Source organism: Rattus norvegicus, chromosome 3 (assembly GCF_036323735.1).
Source record: "Rattus norvegicus strain BN/NHsdMcwi chromosome 3, GRCr8, whole genome shotgun sequence".
NCBI lineage: Eukaryota > Metazoa > Chordata > Mammalia > Rodentia > Muridae > Rattus > Rattus norvegicus.
In genome coordinates, this window is record NC_086021.1 from 120,202,698 (window position 1) to 120,221,899 (window position 19,202).

At 41.0% G+C, this 19,202-nt stretch overlaps 1 protein-coding gene across 13 annotated transcripts in view; it reads right to left on the minus strand.

Annotated features, from left to right (window-relative positions):
* Positions 1-19,202, minus strand: part of Ryr3 (ryanodine receptor 3) — a 547,337-nt gene that overhangs the window by 316,569 nt on the left and 211,566 nt on the right. For all 13 annotated transcript variants that reach the window (XR_010064867.1, XR_010064868.1, XM_063284953.1 and 10 more), the window contains 2 exons: positions 9,541-9,615; positions 6,542-6,620 (listed from right to left, as the gene is read on the minus strand). Coding sequence is in view for 11 of the 13 variants with exons in the window: in XM_063284953.1 (XP_063141023.1) it covers positions 6,542-6,620; positions 9,541-9,615 (154 nt within the window). In the remaining 2 variants the exon portion in view is untranslated. The remainder of the gene's footprint in view (positions 1-6,541; positions 6,621-9,540; positions 9,616-19,202) is intronic.

Sequence of the window (19,202 nt, forward strand, 5' to 3'; positions counted from 1 at the left end):
CAGAAAACAGCAAATACAGAGGCGAATGCCAGCAGCAAACCACTGAAATGAGAATAGGACCCCCGTTGAAGGAATCAGAGAAAGAACTGGAAGAGCTTGAAGGGGCTCAAGACCCCATATGTACAACAATGCCAAGCAACCAGAGCTTCCAGGGACTAAGCCACTACCTAAAGACTATACATGGACTGACCCTGGACACTGACCTCATAGGTAGCAATGAATATCCTAGTAAGAGCACCAGTGGAAGGGGAAGACCTGGGTCCTGCTAAGACTGAACCCCCAGTGAACTAGACTGTTGGGGGGAGGGCGGCAACGCGGGGGGGAGGATGGGGAGGGGAACACCCATAAAGGAGGGGAGGGGGAGGGATTAGGGGGATGTTTGCCCGGAAACCGGGAAAGGGAATAACACTCGAAATGTAAATAAGAAATACTCAAGTTAATAAAAAAAAAAAAGTACACCCTGCTATGAATAGATTTCAACTGGAAAACCACTTGGGTTAGAGGTAAAGATGAGTTGTAAACAGGAAAATGGCTAAAAAAAGATTTTAAGGACATTTAAGCCCTAGATCCCCTCCTCATCCCACACAAGCAGTTGCCTCTTCCTCCTCCAGGGTACTGAAGAATTGTGGAGTTGCAAACCACCAAGGTTCTGACATTAGAAATACCGTAAGACACTGCCAAATAAGAAAGTGGGGTTATTCTGAGAATACATAACTAGTTTATGAATGGTTAGAAACACCCCACCCTCTCTCCCTTTGCTCCTACCCCTCAGCTTCCAGAATGCCAGTTGCAAGAGCTGAATGATTTTTACCAGTCCTCAGATTTAAGGATTGATTTATAGGGAAGCCAAGGAACAGAAGGTTAAGATGCCAGAGTTTGAGATTCTCCTTTTAAATGCCCAGGGCTCTGAAATATAAACCCAGAGTGAGGTTCAAGAGATCTAAGGTACATCCCAGTTTCCCGTCTGCTTTTATGACCTTGGCCTAAATATGAGCAAAGACCTTTTGAGGTTACATGAAATTTGAGGAAAGTCTCTAACATTGACATAAATAAAAAGAGTAGGGTGGCCCAAGAAAAAAAATAAAGATTATAGAGAACAAGAGTTTTAAATAATTTTACAACTAACAATCTCTCAAAAGAAAGAAAATATTATACTTGGAAAGTATCATGGAGAATCCCTAAAGTAAAAAATTACTCTGAAGAGAAAAAATATAAGTATAAACAGTTGAGAAGTTTCCCAAAAGGAGCATATACACACACACACATACACACACACACACACACACACACACACACACACACACACACACACTCCCCACATATACTAGATTAGAAACTGTAAGGAAAAATTTACAGTTGAGCAAGGTGGCACACACCTTTAATCCCAGCACTCAGGAGGCAAACCACTGAGTTTGAAGTCAGTCTGGTCTACCTAGAAAGTTTCAGGATGACACAGTATGACCATGTCATATAAAAGAACAGAATTATGATTTGCAAGGAAGGGAGTAAGCAGAAGAAAGGAAGAGATATAAGGAGAGGGTTTTGGAGGAGGAAAGTGATGCAGTTATATTTCAATCAAACTAAAAATCTAAAAAAAAAAAAAAAACCAAAAAACCCAAACCTAAAATCCAATCTAGAAAGATCCCCCAGAAAGCAAGAATATTTCTAAAACTTTCCAAGTGCTGGACAGTAAGCATCTGTAAGTGGAAAAGGTCTTCAGAATTCCTTGCTAGGCAAGCATCGCCTACACTGCATCCTCCTGTGACCGCACCACAGAAATGACCCACAAGACACACCATGGCATTTCTGACGTTAGAAAAAGAAACAAGAGATTTTAGAAAAGGAAAACAGTCACACACAAAGCATCCAGAATCAGACTTGTTTGCCGCAACAGTCAGAGCAAGCCAGCAGGAAGGAAGCCAAGAAAAATAATTTTAATATAGAATTAAGCTAAATTATGAATTACTCGCGAAGCTAGAAAGAACAAACCTTCAGATAACTTGGTACCTACATGCATATTTTTCTGTAAAAGCTACTGCATGGTGTGTTTCACCAAAATATAATAGTTAGTAGTCCACGGTACAGTGGAGGAGACACTGAACCTAGAAGAGGCAAAACCAACTCCTTGAGTGATGACGGATGTCCCTAAGAATATGAAGAGAATGTGGTACATCTACACAATGGAATATTACTCAGCTTCAAAAACAACGAGTTTATGAAATTCGTAGGCAAATGGTTGGAACTGGAAAATATCATCCTGAGTGAGCTAACCCAATCACAGAAAGACATACATGGTATGCACTCATTGATAAGTGGCTATTAGCCCAAATGCTTGAATTACCCTAGATCCCTAGAACAAACGAAACTCAAGACGGATGATCAAAATGTGAATGCTTCACTCCTTCTTTAAATGAGGAAAAAGAATACCCTTGGCAGGGAAGGGAGAGGCAAAGATTAAAACAGAGACTGAAGGAACACCCATTCAGAGCCTGCCCCACATGTGGCCCATACATATACAGCCACCCAATTAGACAAGATGGATGAAGCAAAGAAGTGCAGACCGACAGGAGCCGGATGTAGATCGCTCCTGAGAGACACAGCCAGAATACAGCAAATATAGAGGCGAATGCCAGCAGCAAACCACTGAACTGAGAATAGGTCCCCTATTGAAGGAATCAGAGAAAGAACTGGAAGAGCTTGAAGGGGCTCGAGACCCCAAAAGTACAACAATGCCAAGCAACCAGAGCTTCCAGGGACTAAGCCACTACCTAAAGACTATACATGGACTGACCCTGGACTCTGACCCCATAGGTAGCAATGAATATCCTAGTAAGAGCACCAGTGGAAGGGGAAGCCCTGGGTCCTGCTAAGACTGAACCCCCAGTGAACTAGTCTATGGGGGGAGGGCGGCAATAGGGGGAGGGTTGGGAGGGGAACACCCATAAGGAAGGAGAGGGGGGAGGGGGATGTTTGCCCGGAAACCGGGAAAGGGAATAACACTCGAAATGTATATAAGAAATACTCAAGTTAATAAAAAAAAAATAAAAAAAAAACTATAATTTAAAAAAAAAAAAAAAAAAGAATATGAAGAGATAATGTGACCGAACCTAATAAGCTGGGGACATTCTTGGTCAATGGGAAAGCTTGGAAGTGAATCCACGGTTTAATCACAGAAGACAAAACAAATTAGTACAAAGCCTTAAAGCAATAAAATAAACTTGACTACAGTGCACCGTGCAGGTTATTTACAAATATGTGACAGTAGTTATATCAATGTAGTTATCGCTTTGGCTTTTATGTAAAAACAGATACGAACATGCTGAAAATGTAAGGAAGGAGGACGAACGGTGAAGAGTGCAGCGTAACAATAAAACTTTATCAAAGCACGAGTAGATAAACCTAGTCTAGAAAGAATAATGAAATGGCAGTATATACATATTTCCATAAACAACAGCAAGCAATACTAGAAGAACCAAACACAGATGCCCGAGGCAGGGCCTAGAGGCAGGAGCACATATTTTTAATAAACATCAGAGTACCATTTATCTTTTAAAATTATGTGTAGGTGTTTGATTAAAATTTAAAATGCGTTATAAAAGAATATGACCTTTACACTAAGAGTGAAGAGTGATGAGTATAAACTCTGGGGTCCATGAGAGGGCTTCCGGCAGGAAGAGCATCACAAAGGGAATCCACAAAAGACAGAGGGATGCTTTCCTGCCACTTCTCTTGTCACTGGAGCTGTTCCCTGTACTCCGTGTGGACCAACCAGTCACTGGCTCCAAAATGCAAGGCAGCACTTGCAGAATGTGTACGATGCCATTTTTACATCCGTTTCTTCATAAATCTGAATTCTAAATGTATGCCCAAATACTGAAATCAAAACCTTAAAGGTGTGAAGAACTGAGCAAGCAGACTCACGCGTACACTGATTATTCAGTCTGTTAAAGCCAGAAATTTACCAGTGTGTAGGTTAAAAAACAAATCAGACTTCGGGTAAAACATCCAACCCTAATCTATTTCTTCACATGTTCTCCTTGACATCCAGCACAGCTAAGGCTCAGCCTGCTTCTTCCTAACTCCAAAGGGGTTTCTGTGCTAAAGAACATTTACAGGACTGCGTGCTAAAGAACTAGGATTCTACCCTGGCAGATTCCGTGTGACCCCTCTTCATGACAGGTCTCATCCCAGAAAACCCCAGTTGTTAATGGTGGAAGCCAGTGCATTCTTCAGACAAGGAGAATATGATCTACACACATGTCAGCTTCTGAGGAGCCTGTTTGAACCTGGCCCGGCTACTGTAGCTACTAGGTCTGCTGTCTCCCAAGTTCCTACAAATTCTGTTTCCAGGGACTCAGAAAGCACCTTCTGAAATGACTACCAGAATCCACTTCTGCTCCTTTTCATTAGAGGCTCCAATAGTGCATTAAGTACATTTTCTGAACTCTTTTCCAGAATTTGGTATTTCTCCATCCTTTCCCAACTTTCAGAAAATATAACACCATTTCACTGCTTTATAAATAGAAGGACTATATATGATTTTTCTCATTGTATGCTCCAAGATTGGCATCTGGCTTATACAGAGAGGCCAACTCACATTCATACAGTGACATTTCACTCAATTTGTAATTTTTAGCCAAGATTGACAACATTTTTAGAGGAAATTATACTTGAAGAAAGACACATAAGCTGAAAACAAAGAAACCCCAAATATAATTCACACACAATCTTATTTTAGGGATGGGGCAAGGTCACAACAGTCAGAGATAAGCCCTAGCTTTTTCTGCATACAATGGGAGAGGACACTTCTGTGTAGACCACGGAACCAGTGGGGGCACATGCATAGGATTCTGCTCGTTTCCTGGTCATCACAAAATCAGAGATCTGAATCCTTGGTTGATAAGCTGGCCTCATTTTAGAACAATAGCATAGACTTCTTTCTTTGGAGGTGTAACATCAGAACGGCCATTTTGTTAGTGGGAGATGCCATAATTCGAGGAACTATATTTCAAACACAATTTCTGAGTTCCCACAGTGATCTTACTTCCATGGTCTCTCTTACCACAGCCTGGTTACTTTTGAAACCCTGATTGTAGTCTGATTCTACTCAGTATCCTGCCAGCAAATCCTTATTTGTCTTGAAGTCATCCAAATCTGTTTCTGTTGCTGGTAACCATACCTCCTAATCGGTAATGGAATTACCGATTCCATTACCTATCCAGAGCAGAAATTCTATATGCAGTGCTCTTGACAGATGCTCCAATTGTCCATACATGTTTCCAGCCACAGAGAGCATGCTGTGTCTTGTCTAACTGTTCCTCTGATGCTTAACAAAGCATTATCCTTCACCAAAGTGAAATATGTCTTGTTTCAACTTCTATCTGCTCTGTTGGTCTTCAGAATATCCCCCAGGAAACCGGTATTTTCTTGGTAGTGTAGCTTTTAAAATAGCTTTCCTGGGCATCTGTCCTTTATTTCTGGATTCCAGAGAGAGCTGGTATCATTTTGGCTACCACCTGTCTTGGTACCCACTTCTAAAAGGAATTTGCTATGTAGCTTAGACTAGCCTTAAACCTACTAGGTAGCCCATGGTGACCTTGAACTCATAATTCTCCTTTATCAGCCTCCATAGTACCATTATCAGAGGCATGTACCACTCTGTCTGGATGATTATATGTATATGTATGTATGTATGTATGTATGTATGTATGTATGTATGCATGCATGTATGTATGTATGTATGTATGTATATAATTACTTTATTTGCATACTTGTATATGCAGAATAGGAGTGGTTTCCAATGTATTTGATACTTTGAAGAAGACAAATGACATTGGATTATTCATTGTGAAATTTAAGGAAAAAACCTCTCTTTTGAACTAATTCTATCACAAAAGTCTTAAGTTTAGATCTAGCATACTGACATTTTATCATCGTTTTTTCAATTATCTGACAATCAGGCTTTTTGGTTGTTGTTGATATATTTACTTTCTGCCAAAAAGTAAAACCCACAACATCTCTCCCCTACAGAGTTAAGTTTTATATGAGGTATTTTAAGTAATAACCTAAGTAAACCTGTAGAAAAATATACAGTAAGAATACTGGAGATGCGCTGGGAGGATCAAACAGGCTGGTGGGCATCGCTGACACGAGGGAAGCTGGTTTGAGAATGGCTTGTTTGCAGAATACAAAGGTCCCAGGTCTCTAAACGCCGTGTTTCACTATTATGAAGTCATTTTTATTTGTTGCCTTAGCAGTTACTCATACCTTCAGTCCCCACGAACCAAACTGTCTATTTACAGTAGTAATCCATTAGAGCAGTTTCAGCTCTCAGGCTTCAAACATCACACCGCCCCTGCCTGAGTACCCAGGTTTTCATGCTTCACACAGCTTCCCTCGATTCAGCCTCAGAGGGTTTAAATCAGTTTTATATTTTTGACCTTGCTGATGTACAATTCCAAATGGGTGACATGTTCAGCATCTCTCTCAAAAATTCTTAGCATCAGACCCCACCAGACCGAGACTGGGAATGGCAACTTACCTGTGGCATGTTCCCGCAGACCTACATCAAAGGCAAGTTTATCCGTCTGGGATCTTGACGTGGTCAAGCACGTTAGATACTGTGGAGTAAGAGCACATGAGCACTTGCTAGGAGTCACACCCTTTCACCAGTTTCTGGCACTACCACTAGATAACCTCTCACTGATTGCAAAAAGGGGTCGGGGGAGGTTCCACATTGGAAAGTTAACTGACATTATCCTTTTGGAAAATTTTTTTGTCTTAAATCTAAAATCTCAAAGACACGCTGATCTTATGGTTTAGTAGTTTCTAGGATTCTAGACAGTAAAATTGCAATATTCAATACATTTTAGTTGAAAGGTATTCCAAGAAACTTTTAATACCTTGAACTCAAGAACAATATAAATGGAACAGTAGTGACCAGCAGTGAAGAAGCAGCTGGATCAATGTTGGTTCTTCTGTTTTAGGAACTACTGTGCCATTAAGAGTACTGATGAAGAACGTGGACATAGCAAATAACTTTATTTTTATAAGATGGTAAGCCTAGAAGTCACATAAAAGAGCACATTTGTATAATTGACACGTACACAATACTTTAATGTGTAACACACTATTAGAACGAATTCCATTGGAATAATTATAAAAATAGTGCTTGGATAAGTAAGGTGGATGGAAGAGGCTGGGAAATCAGATAGTCCCCTCCACTTCTTCTAATTAATATTTGTTAAGAACTTCATACATAAGTACTGCATGTGTTTCATTCCTGCCCCTCCCCCTCCAAGTCTTTCCACATGGCCTTCTAAATTCATGACCTCTTCTTCTATTATTTTGGTTACACACACACACACACACACACACACACACACACACACACACACACATATATATATATATATATGTATGCATGCTTGCATGTATACATGCATGCACACACCCTCCCCGGACATGCATATATAATTTACTGAGTCCATGTGTCCAGGACTTGGGGTTAGACTGCCAATGTGGGACTTTGTTCTTTGACCAGATCAGTTTTTCTCACTTAGCAGTCATTAGCCACCTGTAGATCTTCATCTAGGGCAGTGGTTCTCAACCTTCAATGTGTGACCCTTTGATACAGTTGCTCCTGTTGTGATCGCCATCATAAAATTACTTTATTGCTACTTCATAACTACAAATATGCTACTGTTGTGAATCATAATATAAATATCTGTGTTTTTGAATGGTCTTCAGCAACTGCCATGAAAATGCCATTTGACCCCAAGGGGTTGTGGCCCACTGAGAACCACTGATCTAGGGGATGGGCCCCTGTGGGAATTCCCCTGGCCATGGTGCCGTATTAACTGCTACTGCTACTAGTTTTATTTGTTTTAAATCTCCTGAGTTTTTTTAACCTCTCAAAATAACATTTATCCCTTTCTGTGGATTTTGATAAGAGATATGCAGGTGAAACTTTTAGAATGTTTTTAAAAGCAGCTTAACAAAGGAAACAAACCGGGGCCTTTTCCTTGGCTTCTTTGCTAATGGCACAGTGGTATAGGCTGGAATTAGAGTGCGAGGGAAAGAAGCACAGGCGCACTTCTAGATGTCTGGCAGCGGGTGGAAAATTATCACATTATAAAATGTCTTATTTCGTAGGCTTTATTCCGAAGCCACTTTTAAAAAGCCAACGCAGAGTTTATGTTAATATGGAGTGGTTTGTTTTTTTTTTTTAATTTCCTTGAGTGAATTGAACATCTCTACCAAGCTGCTAGCTGCTAGTTTTGAGAGCCCTGGGGGGTATACTGGTTCAAGACTTATGTATTCTATCTGGGTAGAAAAACACATTTTAGGGTCTCATTTGCTCTCTACATGAGCAACAGATTCTAAAAGGTGATCACCTCTCCTGTCCAGAGAATGCCAGTAAAATGGTTCCCCAGTCAAACCTGCCCCAGTACTTAGATACAGTTTTGTTCTGCCCTTCACCATGAAGGACTAAAGCAGTGAGTGTTCAGTCTGAAAGGTCAACGCTGTACCAGCAGCGTTCAGACAAAATATGCTGCAGCAAATCAATTATTCAAGAAGCAGCTGCTGATCACGCCACAATTTGATAGTCCAAGCTTGGAGAAGAACTTCTCATGAAGAACATGTGTAAGTGCGTGAAAATAAGCATCAGCCTCCCTATTCCCATCCCACTGCTAAGGTCATATGTTGCCATGCCAACTCTTTAGGTGAGTGCTGGGGCTCTGAACTCAGGTCCTCATGTTTGCCCATTTAGCATATCAGTTTTATTAGGGTTAGAAAATGACCATTCTTCCTTATACCAATGGCATTCGAAGATTATGTACTTGGGAGTTAACAGAAAATACTGTTAGAGTCAGTTCACTTTACACTAAATTGACATCACAACATTCTTAATAACTCTCTGCAAAACATTGGTAGCATATGCATTTTCCAAGTTATATTTATTATATTATTGCATGGTTTTCATTCCAAGCTCTTGTTTTCCAAGTTAGGCTGAATTCTTCCTATTCTAGTATTCTGGTTTTAAATCCCTGATTAGTTATAGCCTGGACCAGTTTTCTGTGATTGCCTCATCCATTATCTTCCCCCTGCCACTGGATTAGCATAATACCGTCAAATTCTTCCAAGGACTGAAGGCCCTGGACATGACTCCATTTCTTTAGCTGTGTACAAAGTAGAGAAATGTCACACAATTCCCATTTGATTTTTTTTCTTTGTAGACTAAATAAATCAATTACTCCACAGTTCATTTGATCAGTCATGCATTCAAGAAATATTTACTGGGTACCCAGTATGTGAAAGTACTGTACATGGTGGGGTTACACTTGCTGAATTTTAAAGAAAACGAACAGCTCTTTTCCTCACTCAGTGGGTCACATACTCAGCAAACAGAAATTGCTGGAACTTGAGGGAAGTGATAAGAGGACAACAATGGGTTGAATTATTTATATTCTGAACTGCTCTCGGTGCTCATCCTTTCTTCCTCATGAATGGTGAAAGCTGTCATCTCCATGTCCTTACCATTCCACTGAAGGAGTGCCGCAGGAGAATTGCATGCCCGTAGAGCAGGGTCCTGTGGCTACCGCCTTGTGCTGCCTGTAGGAATGAGGAAGAAAACTGTCAGCACACACCAGCTGTGGCTTCCCTGGCAGAAAAGCAACACAATTTGGGAAGCAGACACCAAGAAAAATATTTATGGCAAAACTCCCAAAGAATTCATTCAAGAAGCACATGTCCAGCTGACTGATGGCGGAAGACTTGTGAGCACAGCCATGCGACATCCTTGGGCGAGGGCAGGGAGGCCTGCTGCTCTTCTCAGAATGGGCCTTTGCCCAGGATGAGCAGAACAGAAATGCAGAACTGTTCTACACTGGAAGCATGTGAAGGGGGTTGGAGGGGCTCTGCTTACCTTCCTTTGAAACTTCTCAGAAGCAGCCAGAATGAGAGAGAAACAAGTATGGAGTAACTCTAGCCTAGTGCGGGAGGATAACAGGGTAGATAGCAGTGATATGCACTCTGGGTCTTGCAGTCTTTGTTTTCCTTCTGGGTACTTGTGCTTTCTGCTCACCCAACTCAAATGGTCCTTTTTAATACAGATCTTACCAACCATGCATGACTCTGAAATCCAGGACTTTAAACAGTAACCAGTCCTGCAGAATAGTCCCCTTATGGAAAGACCCATGTGACTGCCTTCTCTGCCCTCCTCTGCTCATTCCTTTTGATGATTTGGTAGTGGTTGACTAACCAGAAGAGAGGAAGGTCACAGAAGATAAAATAGCCCAAAGGAAATCATGCCATTGGTGCCCAAGCTTCTGACTCTGATCAACACAGTGCTATGCTGAAATGAATAACATATGCTATGAAGCAAAGATCTAACTTATTTCAGTTACAAGTGGGTACAGAGAACAGTCAGCTGAAATTGACAAGTAAGAACAGATGTTTTGGTACTTACCTAGTTCTGACATCGTGCTAATTTATCTCCAGTTAGCATACTTTTTCAAAAACATCTCTTTGAAAAGAAGATGCTTGCTTTTCATAGTCTCTGTCCTCCCTAAACATGTACCAAGAGACTCCAAAGTCTGAGATAGCTACCAAGACAATCTGTGTGTGTGCGTGTGAGTGTGTGTATGTGTCTGTCTCTCTCTGTGTGAGTGTGTGTGTATGTGTGTGCCTCTCTGTATATATGTGCATGTATGTGTGCATGTATGTGCATGTGTAGGCCAGAAGTGGACATGGTTTGTCTTTATCAACCACCTTGTTGTTTTGAGATGGGATCTCTCCTTGAACTGACCAGTTGGCTGACCAGCCAGAGAGTTCCTAGTACCCTCCTGCCTCTTCCTCCCAATGCTGAGATTATAGGCACATGCTGCCATGCTTGGATTGTACATGTTTGGGATCTGAATTCAGGTTCATATGCTTGTATAGCAAGCACTTTACCCACTGAGGCATCTTCCATGGACCACTATCAGAGTAATTTTAGCATTTGACTTGTCTAGTCCCAAAGAATCTCTTATACACCCCATTCTTTCAGGGCTGCAGACTGGCTGCTCAAGGCACTGCCTGCAGTTTTATCCTGTCCATCCTGTCTCCTCCAGGCATGACAATGAGCGACATAGAGGACAAGAAGCAGGTGGTGGGGAGAGAAACAGAGGTCTGGATAATAAACAATAAGTGGTTTCATCTCAATTCTGTTTGAATTGCTCTGTCAAAGAGATATATTTCCCCATGTCATACAATGTGCCCAAAGAGAAAAAAAAGACAAACGTGGTATATAGAAAAGAAGCTGATAACTAAATATAAATGTGGCTGTGCTCTCCCTCCCCCTGCATATAGAGATATTTAAGTGTACTCAGACTTTAATACCATGTCGGATTACACAGCTCTTCACAATATTTCCAAATTTCATGAAATCATTCGCGCTAACTTCAGCTGTATTTACAAATGTGTCAACACCTTACATTAAAATTAGATATACTAAATCATTTCACATCTTATCTGTCTGACTGGAATTGTCCCTATATGAGCCTGTATGCTTAAAACTTAACTGATGCTTCCAGTGGCTCATCCTGAATGTACATACTCCCAACATGAACGAGTGACTGGATTCGGTGGCCTGCTATCACTGTGAGTCCGTTCTTTTCCAATTCTTCTGTGTTCCCATCAGCTCTGGAGTTATAAGGAACCCAGAGTTGCTGACTCTAAACAATATTATGGAGTAACTTGGGTTTCTTCTTTTCTGGTACTTCTAGAAACATTGATGGGACCTCATGTCTTTCATTATAATGCCACCAGAAAAAGAAAGGCTGCTCCCTGGAATTGAATGCAGTTTTGTTCTGATGACCCTCAGAGCCTCATGTTCTAGCCTCTGTCTCATATAAGACAGTAATTTCTTCATGCCAGGGCATTTCAGAATCACCATGCCCCCCCTTCACAGTTCTAGATTTAGCAGGCCTGGGGCTACCCTGAGAATCTGCATTTCTAACAAGGTCTAGATGATACTGATGCTGGTGGGCACAGGACAGTTACTTTTATAGAGGATTGGACGTTTCTGGAACTACTGTGTCAGAGGACTCTTCTATTATGATCACGTGTCATGGAGCACATGCTATGTATGTATAAGGTGCTTTACACACTACCACAGCATCCCCACAACAACCTGTCAGGATAGCAATGAGTGTCACGTTCCGGATGTGAGGAAGTGGTACTTAAAGAAGGTATCTTGCTATATGTGTCCAGCCAACACAATAGTACCACATCTGCTGGGTTAATGATGGATCTTAACCTCATTTTTTTAATATGTGCACAGTGACTGCACCAATGAGTAAAAATACAGAGACATCTTTCCTGGGGCTCATATAGCAGGAATCTAATTGGCTCAAATACTATGTTGGCACAGAACACAGAATGGCACACAGAACATATATTGCTTGATATTAACTACTGTTGCAATGATAATATCCCCATTTCACAGCCATGTGAACTGACACATATATTAAATCACATGCTCAAAATCAGACAGGTCCCGAGTGCAAAGTCTGGACTTAACAAAGGGTACTCAACCATGCACCACAGTATTTTCTTTTCTAAAGTGAGGTTGGGGAGATGACATTAACTGAAAATAAAATCAGGTTGCATGTAAAAACAGCATGCATGTTAAAGAAGTGAAACATGGAGTTTTGAATAGACCAAGAGGGTAAAGAGCATGTGTTACAGAATGTCTCTACTGCAAAGGCAAACCAACCACAGACCTAACATACAGATGGCCAGAAAGAGACAACACAGGTAGACTGTGTCTTAGGAGTGTGAGTCATACTTGAACATTTGCAGCCATTCAGTAGTTAGTGCGTTGCCTGTGGACAGGAAGAGCTGGTACAAAGAAGAATGTGGAGACAGGATAATCAAGACTCACTTCTCACTGTATGGACTGTGTTGCACAGCCATCAGGACACCATAGTAGTTTTGGAGAGGATGGTGTCACAGTGAAAACTGTTATCTTAGGAAGGGAAGTCAGAGTAGATGGAGGAGTGCAGCAGGGGCAGCAAGGATTACTTTCTCACTTGGTCTCTTTGACATGGTAGTCAGGGAGTGAGCAAACAAACGGGAGAAATGCAGTTCTTTACTCCTTCCCCTCAACCAATCTAAAACAAAGCCTGGTATCACTTTAAAAAGCATCCTTCAGACTTTAGCTGTGCTGTCAACTTTGGAAAAAAGTATCCCCGTTTACTGTGTTGAGTTGGCACTGTACAGAAATTAACAGCCATATTGGTCTAGAAATGTTGAACTTAAGTTTTTTCCATTTGTACAGGGGTAACGCACTGTATTAAATATGTAAGGTCTTATCTACGTGGGTTTGATTACAAAAACTAATAAAGTATTCTCTAAATAAAAAAAAAAAAAGCATCCTTCAGACAAATGCTCAGCCACCCACTGCTCCTTGTCCTTGAGACCACATTGTGTCTCATCTGGCCTATGGTAACAACCTCCAAAATGTCCCTGCTTGAGTAAGTTGCGGGTTAATGTTACAGCCAAAAGCCATTCTGTCCAAAGCTGTAAACCACAGCTCTACTTTCTTGCTACAAACCCTCCAGTGCCTTGCTATCAAGTTAGAAGTCTGATGCCCCTACTATAGTGTCTAATTCTCTTTATCAGGACTGTAAATTATTCCCTGAGAGGCCACACAGTGACTATGTTAGGTTCCATTATCTCTCTCACGGTTAGCAGTCACTGCTCACATAGTTTTTAAAAAGAATTTGTTCAAAATGTATAAGGCATTTTTACCTTAGCATATGGTACAAATAGATACTCAGGCTGAATTTGACTGCCTGTCACCAAAACTTACCCTACCTGAGCTGGCCCCCTTACACCACTCTGACTTCATGTATCAGAAACACATTTCCCTTTGCTTCTGACTTCTAGCCATTCTGACAGCTCTACACTTCTTAGATAATCTGGCTCCTACCACATGCCTTTCTTTCTCCTCAGGATGTCTTCCATTGTTCTCACAGCCTACTTCTACCTTCTATTCACTTCTCCAACCAGAATGTCTCACTACAGAAGTCTCCTCCACCACTCTTAACAAGAAGACAGTTTCTCTCCATCACTGCCTTCTGCTTTATTAGGATCTGATGCTAATTCATAAGTTAATTTTGTTATGTATCTGTTCTTCCTTCCCCTAGAAATAAAGCAACCTCCATGATCATTCAAACTGAAATGTTGTGTCTCTGTTATTTCAATGCCATTTGCATCAGTATCAGATGAATTGGAGACACCACATAATTCCTAGATGAATGAATAAACAATTGGTGAATGTTGCCCTTGGGACTTCATTTCGCATATAAAAAAAAAGAGGCATAGGGATTTAAAAAGCTTCCCATGGTTGCCTTGAAAGTATGAGTTGGAATCTGAACTTGGTGCTAAGAACACATTCTATGAACTCTCTTGATATCAGCTCTGGACTAGTACTTCAGGAAAGACATAACATCTATGGAGCAGTAAAAATTATTAAAAATCCAGGCCTGGGGTTTCTATCCTGCCTTAGGTTATTAAGTTCCCAGATAAAAAACTTGCATATATATTTACAATATGCCCTAAACAACACAAGAGCTGGGCAGCTGCCTACTCTCTATGGCATTAGAACCTACTTTCCTATCAATAACTGTTTACTATGTCCTATCAGGGCTGCTCTTAACTCCAATTGGCCAGCCCACCTGGCCACATTTTGATGGCTCAGCTAACCCATGACAGTGTCTCCTTCTTTCCTTCACATTCTTCTTCCTTGTGGTCCCAAGCTTGGAAAACCTAAATCCTACCTACATCTTTTCTGTCCAGCTATTGGTAATGGGCATCTTTACTTACCAATCGCAATTAACTGGGGGCAGGGTCACTCGGTGTCTTCCTGCAGACTCTCCTACCTTTGGGGCAACCAGTCTTAGGGGCCCCAAATTAGCATTAGAATACAAGCAGCAATAGGCCAAACCACTTCAAGGTAGTGCCTACACCTCAAGGCTATGAGACGTCCATTGGGTGGTATCATCATACCTGCCTTGATTGTCTTTGAATGTCACCACTGGCAGAGAGATGGAGATACTCTGTGACATTAGGGTACACCAGGGAAAAACTGATAAAAAGAAGGCTTGTTTCTATGTCTAGAGGTAGAATGTTGTCCTAGAAACTTAATTCAATCACCTCACCTATAATTTCAAGATTAATGTTCAGTAATGACAGTTTTTGCAGTTTCCAAATAATGAATTAAACCAGAAATCACAACTATGGAGGCAGAAAGTCTGCCTTCTATTCAGCCAGGAATACTTCAAGACTGTTACATATCTAAACCAACTTGTTCTGCGATCTGAAATGCACATTTCTACTTTGGGGCCCCTAGGCCCTAAGAAGTATTCTAAGAAGACCACAGGATGACTCCCTGTTGAGTCTATCATGACCAACCACATTTCAAGGGATATATATATATATATATATATATATATATATATATATATATATAAAGTTGCAACACAGAAGAGGTATTTGCACAGCACAGAAGGTATGAAGTTCCCCTTGATAAAAGAGAGCTAAATAATAACGGTGCCTTTTAAATACAGGACAATGAATAAGCTAAATAAACAAATGAATGGCAGGAATAAGTTAAAGCAGATAATCCCACAGAGTCAGCTAGAAAGGCTCAACTCATGGCTATTATACATTATTGAGATTTAATAGTCTGCTTATGTGAGTAGAACCTTTAAGGATAAACAAGAGTCATTATTGGGTAAAATTTCAGATACACTGTGGAAAGGTACCCTGCGGTATTCAGAATGGCAAAGGAATATTTGTAATCGTTTATTCTCCACAATTTTACTTATAGCTCTTGTGTAGTTTCAGTTAAGAGAGTAGCTTGTAGTTCAACAGAATTGTTAGTGAAATTAATGTTGAAATGTGAACAGTAAGGAATTTTGGTTCTGCAAGGGAACTTTTATAAAGTGCCTTTAAGCAAAATTGGCTAATACAACCTGCTCCAGAGTCACAAAGAAGCACTTTGCAGACATGGGCAGTCTGTACAGATCTAACAATGTGATCCACAATCTTTAAGGAGGCGGTTCCTATACAGAGAGAGGCAGAATTAAGCCATGTCTCCTGTGTGAGGCTAGGTTGATGTCATCATGCAGGTGACAAATCAGGCAAGTTAGGTCAAGGCCATGATTGGACAGTAAAAAACATAAGGTGGGGACAAAAGCTTTTGTAAGGTGGGAGAGAAGGAGAAGGGAGGAGAATCAAGATGGAGATGGGGAAGGATGACCCAGACCCAGGTGGTTTTGAATTGCCAAGGTAGCTGGGATGGATTTCTGTAGGCAAATGTATCTAATCTAGGTGGGCAGTCTATATCCTTATCAGTTGGTTGTAAGTTTACTGTGTGGATGTATTATGGATTGAGAATTTAACATATAAATTTGATTGTTGGGTTAATGTTTGTTGAGTCTGGATTTTACCAAGTTGCTGGAACCAAAGAGTTTGCAGCTAACAGAGAGCCAGAGATACTAATTAGAGATAAATTATAGACAGCTCCAGTGGCCCAGTGGCATGAGGGCGTGACTGCCAGGGCATGTGTGGAAACTGGTACTGCTCCTTTTTTATTTTTACTGCAACACTAGTGTACAATAAAATAGTCTACATCTTTTGCTGATGTAATAGTCAAGTACATCCTAGAACTTGCCTGTGCTCTGAAGTAACATGAGCATTCAAAGGAAACAAAAGGCAGATAAGACTCTATCCAAATCAGTGAGCACCAGAAAAGCAGAAACTGGAACACTTAATAGACTACACAAAGCTATTGTATCACAGTGACAAAGGCTCATATCTCACTGAAATGTGGTAGAAAACCAATCCTTGCCTAAAGAAGTACGCAAAAGCTATGCATAGATGATAGCTAACAGGATGAAGTGAAAACATGTGGACACACTGGAAAATTTCTTTCAACAATAAAAGAAGTTGCAATCCTATGATCTTGGCTATACCACTTTATATCTACAAAATGTGCAAAATCCGAAGGAAAGATGCTGTATGAATGGTAGTCTAGCTGATGCAAGCCTGAGTGTGGTAGCACCCACTATAACCCTTTGCTACACAATATGGTAGTATGTAAAAAGAGCCACAAAGACATCTATAACCTCTGTCATAGTAATTTTACTTCTGGGAATAATTCAAAAGGAGGCGAGGGCCTTACAATGGTTGCAAGAACACTGAAGGGAGCCTGACAAGAATCTAAATACGCAGCAGAAATTATCTAGTAAATCATGGGAATTCTTTAGGATGTTCTAGCTTGCAGCCATTAAAGGTTGCAATCACCAGGGGTAGGTAGAAACAGAAAATGTTATGATATGCTTTTATGACAAGATGCAGAATGCAAAGCATTTTCAAGTACTGCTTATACATACACAAAAATGATGAGAAAATCTATAAAAGTGAAATAGCCAGGACATAGAATATGGCTTAGCCAGACAAATGCTTGCCTTGTAAGCACAAGAACCAGAGCTTGATCTCTGGAACCCACACAAACTATGCTGCATGTGATACTGAATGGTTATAATCTCAGTGTGGGGAGTTAGGGGAAGGCAGAGTTCTGGGGCTTGCTAGACAGCCAGCATGTCATGCCTGGTGTGCTTCGTGTTTAATAAGAATCCTTATCAATAAGTAAGGCAATTGATTAATTAATGGTGGATAGTGTCTGAGGAACAACACCTAGGTTTTCCTCTGGCTTCCAAATGCATGTGCATGTGTATTTGAACACACACATTATGTATGTACACCTGCATACACATGTCCTCATCTACTCATGAAGAGGCACAAACATGCACACACATACATATACACCTGCCCATACACATACTCACACACATATGAACATGCGGATGCATATGCATGTTCAGCTGCATATACAGGTATTCACCCACACATGAACATTCATGCATGAATGAATATACGCATGCATGTGCACCAGTACACACAACTGATTAACCAGTCATGTTCATGGTTGCAGAACATGTACTGTATCCTGCTTTAAATTTTTCTTTACCACTCTTACTGAATCACCTTTTCAATAAAATTCATATGTGTGTGTATAAGGGAACGACATGCTGCATGTATGTAAAGAAATATACTTCTGTGAACATACTTCGTTTATTTGTAATCCTTTACTTGCTCAAGAGTGCAGTTTATTTACCGGGTGTCCTCAGTAAACGACTCAACCTGAAAGGCAGACAGGGTTGCCGTGCTACTCTGCTTGGTTTTAGACACTGGCTAGTATATACTCTAGAATGCTAGGCTCCAATCTGGTGTCACATGAAGACCTCAGAGAGAAAGTCTCCTTTGCAGACACATGTGCCATCCTTATTTTATTTTTCCCCCGAGTCTCAGCTCCAGATTCTGCAGGGGAAAATCTCTTGTCATGAGGTGCCCCCCAACTATGCATGGAACCCAACCCATTAGCTTCTCTGAATCTGCAGGTTCCTGTCTTTGGATCCCACTCTAGTTTCTGAGGATTTGCTTCTCCACAGTTCTGTGTTGCTCAGGGTTCCCCTGTGCAGTTAGCAGATGACAGACTTGTCTACAGCTACAGGCCTGAGGAACACCAAGTCTGGCCAGACTCCCAGACTTCAGTCCATCAAGCTGTCTTCTGTGAGGAAGAGAGAGATAGGAGTGAGCAATGCCTCAGGTCTGAGGATACCAAAGGAACCAATGAGAAGTTTCAGGTCTCAGCCTGCGAGTGAGTACCTGTGTATACAGCTGAGCATGCATATGCTTCTGCATGTTCATATGTGTATGAGTATGTGTATGGGCAGGTGTATATGTATGTGTATGCATGTGTGTGCCTCTTCATAAGTAGATGAGGACATATTCAGCCTGCAAATGCCTAGAAACCAGAACAAGTATTCCTCTCTAATTATAGTGAAAGACAGATGTTGCTAAAACACACTAGAACCCAGAAAGCACACTTCATAGACAGGAGGGACATTAGCACAGGTTAGTATGACTCATGATTAAGAGCCAGAGCCAGAAAATGAGACAGCAGAAGTATTTTACAGGAATCATAATTTCATCCTAAATCTGCGTGAACTCCAGGGAATCCAAATAAAGGGCACTTAACTTTCTTCTTCTTCACTGTCAGACCCTCCACTCAGCTATGGAACTGC